This window comes from Lactuca virosa, chromosome 3, assembly GCF_052849685.1.
Source record: "Lactuca virosa cultivar CGN04683 chromosome 3, Lactuca_virosa_CGN04683_v6, whole genome shotgun sequence".
Taxonomy (NCBI): Eukaryota; Viridiplantae; Streptophyta; class Magnoliopsida; order Asterales; family Asteraceae; genus Lactuca; species Lactuca virosa.
Genome location: NC_136428.1, coordinates 85,960,396 through 85,970,569, shown reverse-complemented (window position 1 = coordinate 85,970,569; position 10,174 = coordinate 85,960,396). Strand labels below are relative to the sequence as shown.

Below are 10,174 nucleotides of genomic sequence, written 5' to 3'. Positions count from 1 at the left end.
GCTACCCGATCATTCGTTTCTCTTGCGCTTAGCAAGAAGTTTTCTGAGTCTTCGGGTATGTTGGATTGCCCTCTAGAGGTCGAGATTGCGGACGACCGATCAGTGCGAGCATCTGAGGTCTTCCGAGATTGTGTGCTGAGGTTATTTGAGGAGCGCTACTTGGTAGACTTGGTTCCCATTCCATTGCGTGGGAACAAGGTGATTATAGGCATGGATTGGCTCAGCCCTAATGGGGCAGTGATCGACTGCGCGCAGCAGTTGGTGCGGATCAGGACCCCAAGTGGGGGAGAGCTGGTGATTCAGGGCGAGAGGCCACAGCGAGGACCGGCCTTATGTTCAGCAGCGAGAGTTAGGCGTTACCTTCAGCAGGGTTGCGCAGGTTATGTCGCGTATGTTATGGATACCCGGGAGTCGGGTAGGGCGACGGTGGGCGATGTGCCCGTAGTACGAGAATTCGCGGATGTATTCCTCGAGGAGTTGCCAGGGATACCTCCGGAGCGACAGGTGGAGTTTAGGATCGACCTAGTCCCTGGTGCGGCTCCGATAGCCAAGGCACCGTATCGGTTGGCTCCTCCTGAGATGTAGGAGTTGTCTACACAGCTTCAGGAGTTGTTAGACAAGGGTTTCATTCGACCGAGCAGTTCACCCTGGGGAGCCCCGATTCTGTTTGTGAAGAAGAAGGATGGGTCGCATCGTATGTGTATAGACTATAGGGAGCTGAACAAGGTAACGGTGAAGAACCGTTACCCACTCCCGAGGATTGACGACCTCTTTGACCAGCTTCAGGGAGCATCTTGGTTCTCCAAGATAGATTTGCGTTCAGGGTATCATCAGATGAGGGTTAGGGAGGAGGATGTGCAGAAGACGGCGTTTCGGACGCGTTATGGCCACTATGAGTTTGTGGTGATGCCTTTCGGGATCACCAATGCTCCTGCCGCGTTCATGGACCTCATGAACCGCGTGTGCAGATCGATGTTAGACCGGTATGTGATAGTGTTTATTGATGATATCTTGGTTTACTCCAAGACGCAAGAGGAGCATGAGGAGCATCTGCGAGAGGTTCTAGAGACCTTGAGGAGGGAGAAATTGTACGCCAAGTTCTCCAAGTGTGATTTCTGGTTGCGCGAGGTGCAGTTTCTTGGGCACCTTGTCAACCAGAACGAGATTTCGGTAGATCCGGCCAAGGTAGAGGCCGTGATGAGATGGGAGGTTCCGAAGTCTCCATCTGAGATTTGGAGTTTCCTGGGATTAGCTGGCTACTATCGGAGATTCATCCAGGATTTCTCCAAGATAGCATTACCCCTGACCAGGCTAACGAGGAAGGCTGTGGTCTTTCGTTGGGGGCCTGAGCAGCAGGAAGCGTTCGAGACACTGAGGCAGAGATTGTGCGAGGCGCCAATCTTGGCCCTGCCAGAGGGCATGGAGGATTTTGTTGTGTATTGCGATGCGTCCATCTCAGGTTTGGGCGCAGTATTGATGCAGAGAGGGCACGTCATCGCCTACGCGTCGAAGCAGCTGAAGCCTCACGAGGCGAACTACCCGACGCATGATTTGGAGTTGGGGGCTGTTGTGTTCGCCCTCAAGATATGGCGACATTACCTCTATGGGGTTCGATGTACAATTTACACGGACCACAAGAGCTTGAGGTACCTCATGGATCAGCCGAATCTGAACATGAGGCAGCGTCGGTGGTTGGACGTGGTAAAGGATTACGACTGCGAGATCCTTTACCATCCGGGAAAGGCCAACGTGGTGGCCGATGCGCTTAGCCACAAGGCGGCACCGATCAGGGATATCTGTCTGAGGATGACAGTGGTAACTTCGCTTTTGGAGCGGATCCGGGAGGCTCGGCAGGAGGCTATGAAGGAGGAACATCGGAAGAGCGAGCGGATTGTGGGACAGGTTTCCTCCTTCGACTATGATAGTCGAGGGTTATTGACACTACACCGTAGGGTGTGGGTACCGTATCACGGGGGTGTGCGTCAGGTTCTGATGGAGGAGGCGCACAAATCCCGATTCTCCATTCATCCCGGGGCAACGAAGATGTATAGAGAACTTCGTCTAGACTATTGGTGGCCCTGCATGAAGCGGGATGTAGCATGGTATGTTGAGCGGTGCTTGACCTGCAGGAAGGTCAAGGCCGAGCACCAGAGGCCACACGGCAAGATGCAGCCGTTGGATATCCTGCTGTGGAAATGGGAAGACATCACGATGGATTTTATCACCAAGCTTCCCAGGACCGCACGGGGAGTGGATTCTATATGGGTCATCGTGGATCGGTTGACCAAGAGCGCTCACTTCATACCGATCCAGGAGAGTATCTCGGCAGAGAAGTTGGCCAAAATCTACATCTGAGAGGTGGTGGCGCGGCACGGAGTGCCAGTCTCCGTGATTTCAGACAGAGATGTACGGTTTACTTCCAGGTTTTGGAAGAAGTTCCATGACGAGCTGGGTACTCGTCTACATTTTAGCACCGCTTTTCACCCGCAGACCGATGGTCAGAGTGAGCGGACCATCCAGACTCTGGAGGATATGTTGCGGGCGTGCGTACTAGACTTCGGTGGTAGCTGGGATACCTATCTTCCTCTAGCTGAGTTTTCGTACAACAACAGCTACCACGTGAGTATCGACCGACCTCCCTTCGAGATGTTGTACGGGAGGAGGTGCAGGACCCCGATATGTTGGGGTGAGGTAGGCCAGAGGGTCATGGGGAGCACCGAAGTGGTGCTCAAGACGACCGAGAGGATCCAGCAGGTTCGGAGCAGGCTTCAGACTGCACAGAGTCGGCAGAAAAGTTATGCTGACAAGCGCCGATCAGACCTGGAGTTCCAGGTCGGGGATATGGTCCTCCTGAAGGTGTCACCATGGAAGGGTGTCATCCGATTCAGGAAACGGGGCAAATTGGGCCCCAGGTACATTGGACCCTTCAGGGTTCTGGCCCGGGTGGGCAAGGTGGCATATAGGCTGGATCTGCCAGCCGAGCTCAGTCAGATCCACAACACCTTCCATGTCTCCCAGCTGCGGAAGTGCCTAGTGGATGATTCAGCGGTGGTGCCGTTAGAGGATATCCAGGTTGACGACAGCCTGAATTACATTGAGCGCCCAGTCGCAATCCTCGACCGGAAGTCGAAGGATCTGAGGAACAAGAGGGTGGAATTAGTGAAGGTGCAATGGCAGCACCGAAAGGGTTCAGAGTGGACTTGGGAGCCGGTGGAAGAAATGATGGAGCATTACCCCGAGCTGTTTCAGGACCGAGCAGCAGACTTCGAGGAAGAAGTCTAAAATAAGTGGGGGAGATTTGTAGCACCTGGTTCCTGGTATGTAAATGTATCTAAGTATTTTGCATTTTTAGCCTTAGACTCGGCGAGTTGTAGGCCCGACTCGCCGAGTAGAGCCGGGACATGGAACACGTTTAAGTTGGCGACTCGGCGAGTCCATATTCTGGACTCGGCGAGTCCCCGCTGTCTGGTGAAACCCTAATTCCAAGGGTTTGCACCCTATTTAAACCAACCTTATGCGCCCCAAGCTCGCCCCCATTCACCCTCAGAGCCCCCTATATCGTTCTAACATCGTTCCTTGTGAAATTGAAGTGCTTGGTGTGATTTCTTGAAGACTTTGAGAGAGAAAGGATAGTAGATCAAGAGGAGAGGAAGGAGGCCAGGCATCTTGGTGTTATTTCAGAGATTTCCTTGAGGTATAACTCAGTTTCCCTCTGTTCTCATGCTTATAGTCCCTTAGAGCTCCATTAAAATCCTTCTTGAGCCATTTCCAAGCTTGGGTATGAACTAGGGTCTGTGATAAGCCGATCAACCTTTAGATCTAGGCATGATTGAGCTCTAGGAGCTCGGATCCACTGCCTTTATGAAGCCATATTGCATGAAAGCCCTAGATCTACTCTTTTAGTGCATTTTGAGCCCTAAAACCTTCATTGGTGTTTATTTACACGTAAAGTTGGAAACTTTACGTGTTAATCAAGCCCTAGGAACCTAGATCTACGTATGGAATGAGCTGGATCCAAGCAAAATCGAGTATATATTAGTGACATGTGGCCGACTCGGCGAGTCGTTCATCGGACTCGGCGAGTCGAGTCGCGAGTCCTCGATTTTTCCCCTTTTCGTGTTGCTGAGTGGAGTCGTGAGTCATGGGGGGGTGACTCAGTGAGTCGGAAGCCAGACTCACTCATGGAGGAACTCGGCGAGTCAATGCCCTGACTCGGAGAGCCTCAAGAACAGACTCGGCGAGTTGTTCATACAACTCGGCGAGCAGGATGAAGGACTAGTGGTCATCGGTTTAGAAGAGAACTCGTCGAGTCAATGCCTAACTCGACGAGTAGAGACGAGATTATGTTCAATCGAGTGGATAGGGACTCGGCGAGTTGGCAAGCCAACTCGGCGAGTCGGGTCAACTGGAAGTTGACTTTGATTTTGACTCTTGGTTTAGTTAGGGGTAAATGGTCATTTTACCCTGAGGGCGGTTAGCAGTATTTGACTGAGTGTTTTTGTGGGAATTATAGCCGGAGGATTTCCGGAGCAGCAGCAGCAGAAGTCAGTCAGTTCCCATGCAGATTAGCAGCCACTTTGAGGTGAGTTACCTTCCAGTAGCGGTGGGTCTACGGCCACAATGTCGGCCCACCAGTAGGAGTTGCATGATAGATGATTGTCTATGTGATATTCATCTAGGGTTGTTACTACCTGTGATATGTTTATGTGCTAAAATGACATGATGCTATGTACTAGTGACTGTAGGGGGAGATAGTCCCCAGATTAACGGCCAATAGGGTCGAAGGGGCGGTCGTGCCCAGTCATGCTAGATAGATTATGTGATAAATGTGTTATGTGGTAGTAGTAAGGGGGTGAAATAGTCCCCAGTACCCGGTCGAGAGGACCGAAGGGGAGACCAGCACCCAAATATGCTAGTCAGTACCCGGTCGAGAGGACCGAAGGGGAAGCCAGCTCCCAGATATGTTAGACAGTACCCGGTCGAGAGGACCGAAGGGGAGACCAGCACCCAGATATGCTAGTCAGAACCCGATCGAGAGGACCGAAGGGGAGGCCAGCTCCCAGATATGCTAGACAGTATCCGGTCGGGAGGACCGAAGGGGTAGGTCGGGCACCCAGATATGCCGGACAATATATGTATGTTATGTAACTGTATGGTAGGTGGTATGATGGGGGAACTCACTAAGCTTTGTGCTTACAGTTTATAGTTTTGTTTTCAGGTACCTCTTCGTCGAAGGGGAAAGAGCTGGCGCGGTAGCGGCACATCATACACACACATTGATTTCCGCATCATGAGTTATTATGGGATTTGTACTCTGACATTATTATGTTTTTATAAAATGGTTTCCGGACACGCGACATTTTTATGAAATGATATGATCAGTGAATGTTTTATTTCTAATGTTTGCTAAGCATATGTTTCAAAAATGAAATTTTTTTTGGCTCGTATTTTGGGATGTTACATGTTTGTTAAAAAATTGATAAAAGTTACTAGCAAAAAGTTACAAAAAAAAGTCAAAAAAGATTATAGTAAACATAAAAATAAAAAAATAATAATAATAAGGTTGACCTATTTGGTAAATACTACATAGGTAAATATTCTTTTAAAAAAATCCTTACGGTCAAAAACTCACAATCCAACGGATTGAGGTCAAAAACATGATCAACGATGGATTTTGGTCCCTTTTATTGTGTTATGAAGTTTGGGAAAACTCCAGAACCTATTGTGTTGTTTTTATGACTTTTAGACCTTAGTATTGCTAGAAAGTTAAGATTTTTGTGCATCACATCGCTCCATGCAAGAGATATGGTTATTTTGGTCCCTTGGAGAGTTAAGATTGGAGATCTTGATGGATTGAGCCTTTGGAATGGATAAAGTTGAAAATTTTATACATGCAAACCACTAGAAGGATCATATATGAGCTTTTAAGCTCTAGACTTTAGGGGTTAAGACCTTATGAAAAGTTGGTTGATTCTCTGAAAAGCATGATGTGACCATTAGGGTGTCATGGCGCGAGCCTTGATCCTGATCCACAATTATTTTGTTGCCTAGTGGTAGTGACACGAGCAAGGGCTTGTCATGGCGTGTTGACCTGTATGACCATTGACTTTGACTTGACCATTAACTATTTACTTTTGGTCAAACTATGAAAGATATGAGTTTTAGATTAAGGATTAGTACCAGACTGTTCTTAGGTGATCCATAATATCTTATTTGTTGGTAGACTCGCGTTTGAACTTTCATGTGTATTTGTTAGGTAATGTCGAATATTTTGTTGAACAAGCTTAGGTTTAGATTTTTGAATTGAACATACCAAGTTGATGCTTAAATCAAACAAAAAATGGATTTTGAGTTTGAATTTTGATGTAGAATTTTGCTAAGGTTAAATAAATGATTTTTTTTCTTGTATCTGATTTTGAGTTTTGTATGTTGTTTTCTTGTATCTGATTTTGAGTGTGAGTTTATCATTATAATTGATGGTAGATGTTGCTTACTGATTTCGTTTACTATTGCTTACTGATGTTGTTTTTGTTAGATGGATGCTAATGTCATAGCAGACATTATTCATAATGAAGATTTCTATACAATCTCTCAAGTTGTTGTTGTGAGCAATGGAATGATAGAGTGACAATGAAGTTGATACAAAAAGGCTTGGACTGGAAAACAGAAGGCAATTGAACAGGTGTTTGGCAATTGGGAAGAATCTTATTCCGCTTTACCAAAATTTCTATGTGCACTTCAAAAGTTTAATCTGGGAACTATAGTCAAGTGGTGTGTTTCGGGATCTAACCGATATGGAACCGATGAAATTTAGACTTGTTTTTTGGGCTTTTCTCCTTACATCAAGGGGTTTGCACATTGTCAACCGGTGATTAGCATTAATGGCACACAAATTGGTTTTGTACCTAAAACATTGTTGGATTTGTACCTACGAATTAGTTTTAATTTAAAATATTGTTTGTTGGTTTTAATTTAAGATGTTTGTTGGTTTAGATTAAAAAAATTGTTGGTTTTTATGAGAAGTTGGTTTAGATTCAAATAAATTGTTTGTTATAATCATGTTTGTTAAAAAAATTGATAAACATTACTAGCAAAAAGTTACAAAAAAATGTCAAAAATATTTGTAGTAAAAATTAAAAAAAAAATAATAATAAAAAGGTTAAAACCATACCTATGTAGTAAATACTTTTAAATTGTATTTATATTTATATGGTAAATATTCTTTTAAGAAACATCCTTATTGTCAATAACTCACAATCCAACGGATTGAGCATTGAGGTACGAATTCTGGGCTTGGCCCATTGGTGTGTTTCCCTGCCAGTTTACAAATGTCCCCTCCCCGCCAAGGGTATATCCGTAACAATATTTACAACGGTTGTATTCCAGCCTTTACTAGCCGTTTAATTTTCGTCGCTGCAAACCACCAGAAAACACCATCAAAACCCTAGTTCTTCATATATATGAACCCCTAATTGTTCACTTGCTTAATCACGCACGCATTAATCGCTCTCTCTTGATCCTGCTCTCGCTATCGCTATCTAGCAATTAACGATCTGACTAAGCTCTTTAAGTTTGTTTTTCGATTCTTTTATCGTTTAATTGCTGATTTCTGTTCGTAGCTTCTTCGTCTAATCTCTTTGTGTTGCAGGATTTTTGGATTTCTTTATCTTACTTTTTATATATATACTTGTTATTTCTAACGTTATGGATGCAGGATCTGTAAGTTCTTCGGCTACCAAGTCACACTCACGATGCCCCCTTAAGGAGCAATACCTTCAAAGAAGAAATTCTAGAGAAAACGTAATCACCTCTCTTTTCATTGACAATCTTATCTAATTTTGTTGATTATATTGTCGGTTACTGGAATCAATGGTTTTATTGCGGTTCACTGAATTTTTTTTTAATTGATTGTGTGTAGCTGGATAGATTCATACCGAATAGATCAGCGATGGACTTTGATTATGCTCATTACATGCTAACGGAAGCCATAAAAGGTAAGGAAAATCCAATGGCGAGCTCACCTTCAAAGGAAGCATACAGGAAGCATTTAGCAGAAACCTTCAACATGAACAGAACAAGGATTCTTGCTTTCAAAAACAAGCCTCCAACACCCACAGATGCCATTCCTAACAACTGCTCTACTTCCTTTCAACAATCAAAACCAGTAAAAGCTCGTAGATACATTCCTCAGGTAATTAAACATCCATACATTTACAAAACCCATTTCTTTTCAGATCCTAATTCAACTACTAAATTTCTCATTTCTGTTTTGGACATGTAGACTTCCGAAAGGACATTGGATGCTCCAGATCTTGTAGATGATTACTACTTAAACTTATTGGATTGGGGAAGCAGCAATGTCCTCGCAATCGCTTTAGGAAACACAGTGTATCTATGGGACGCTACAGATGGAAACACCTCTGAACTCGTTACAGTAGATGACGAATCTGGCCCTGTTACAAGTGTCAAATGGGCACCCGATGGTCAACACATCTCCATCGGCCTAAACAATTCCGATATCCAACTCTGGGATTCTACCTCAAACAGATTGGTAATAATTAAATCAAATTAAATAGTTATTCTCAGTTCTTGTGATTTGTATCTTGTGTTTACATTAACGTTTTGTGAATATTTTTCCAGTTGCGTACATTGAAAGGTGGACACCAATCTCGAGTTGGAGCCCTAGATTGGAACAACCATGTTCTAACCACAGGAGGAATGGATGGGAGAATAGTAAACAACGATGTGAGAATAAGATCACATATAGTCGAAACCTACACCGGACATCACCAAGAAGTTTGCGGGTTGAAATGGTCTGCTTCAGGTCAACAGTTAGCTAGTGGTGGAAACGACAACCTTCTTCACATATGGGACAGATCAATGGCTTCTGCTAATGCTCCGACTCAATGGCTTCACAGACTCGAGGATCACACGGCTGCAGTGAAGGCGCTTGCGTGGTGCCCGTTTCAGGCGAACTTGCTTGCATCCGGAGGTGGTGGTGGGGACAAGTGTATAAAGTTTTGGAACACGCACACAGGTGCTTGTTTGAACTCGGTGAACACAGGGTCTCAAGTGTGTGCTCTTTTATGGAACAAAAACGAGCGGGAGCTTTTGAGTTCGCATGGGTTTACGGAGAATCAACTGACTCTTTGGAAGTACCCATCCATGGTTAAGATGGCGGAGCTCACTGGTCATACATCACGAGTTCTTTTCATGGCACAGGTATATATGTGTATATTTGGTTGTTGAATTTGTTTTGTAAGTTTTTATTAACAATGATGACAACATGTTTGCAGAGTCCGGATGGATGTACAGTTGCATCTGCAGCAGGAGATGAGACGTTGAGATTTTGGAATGTTTTTGGGAGCCCGGAAGTAGCTGCCAAAGCCGCTCCCAAGGCTGCAACTGAGCCATTTGCTCACTTGAACCGCATTCGTTGATTGATAGAGTCATTAGCCCGTTGGCCAATGTAGTGCATAAATTTGAATTGTATTTCATTGATGCAAAATGTAAATTGATGTCAGGATAGTTATGTAAATTGTAGTAAGTTTGTTTATGTTATTCACAAGACACCTTGTTTTTCTCTGTTGTTGTCGTGTTCATATGTTTGTTCATAGCTTTACCTAAACAGAATTTGTTCATAGCTTTACCTAAACAGAATTTTTCTTTTTTAATGCTATATATTTCTTAATTTGTTGGAGTATTGTTTTATTTTTGGGGTTGAATCCCATCTCTATAAGTTGCATAATGAAACACTTGTTGAAGTGGTCAAAAGAAGCACCATGTTTTTTGTACTTGGTGGATGAAGGATGGGATTAATGACTTAAAATGGTAACATATTTTTTGGTTTGTATACATTAGTCATTAACTTTTTTTTGTCCAAATTTTCCCATTGAACTTGTTAAACTGTTCAAAAAACATCCTTATGACCTACCATTGGAGGTTTAGTCGGTTTCCGGCGTTCTTGTGAGCTCCGGTGAGACTCCGATCATCTTTTCCGGCAAGTCTCCGACCAAAAACACCAACACAACACATACATAAACAAAAAACACCTAGATTCATGTGTTTTCCTCAAGAAATTCTTCAACCCCTTCAACCCAAATTGAACATCTTCAAAAACAACTAGATCTGAAAAATGAATTCATCAAAATGTTTTCAGATTTGCGTGTGAGTG

The 10,174-nt window shown here is 44.3% G+C and overlaps 1 protein-coding gene across 1 annotated transcript; it reads left to right on the top strand.

The window, feature by feature from the left end:
• Positions 1–7,362: 7,362 nt before the first annotated feature.
• On the top strand, positions 7,363–9,585 carry LOC145166119 (cell division cycle 20.2, cofactor of APC complex-like). The gene is made up of 5 exons (XM_079085054.1): positions 7,363–7,800; positions 7,919–8,191; positions 8,282–8,551; positions 8,641–9,222; positions 9,297–9,585. The coding sequence occupies exons 1-5, from the start codon at positions 7,705–7,707 to the stop codon at positions 9,438–9,440; spliced, it is 1,365 nt and encodes a 454-aa protein (XP_078941180.1). The 5' UTR covers positions 7,363–7,704; the 3' UTR covers positions 9,441–9,585.
• Positions 9,586–10,174: the final 589 nt, after the last annotated feature.

Coding starts and splice junctions, on each gene's coding strand:
- LOC145166119 (XM_079085054.1), top strand. CDS start 7,705: ATGGATGCAGGATCTGTAAGTTCTTCGGCTACCAAGTCACACTCACGA. Junction 7,801..7,918: donor GAAGAAATTCTAGAGAAAAC/GTAATCACCTCT, acceptor GATTGTGTGTAG/CTGGATAGATTCATACCGAA. Junction 8,552..8,640: donor ATTCTACCTCAAACAGATTG/GTAATAATTAAA, acceptor ATATTTTTCCAG/TTGCGTACATTGAAAGGTGG.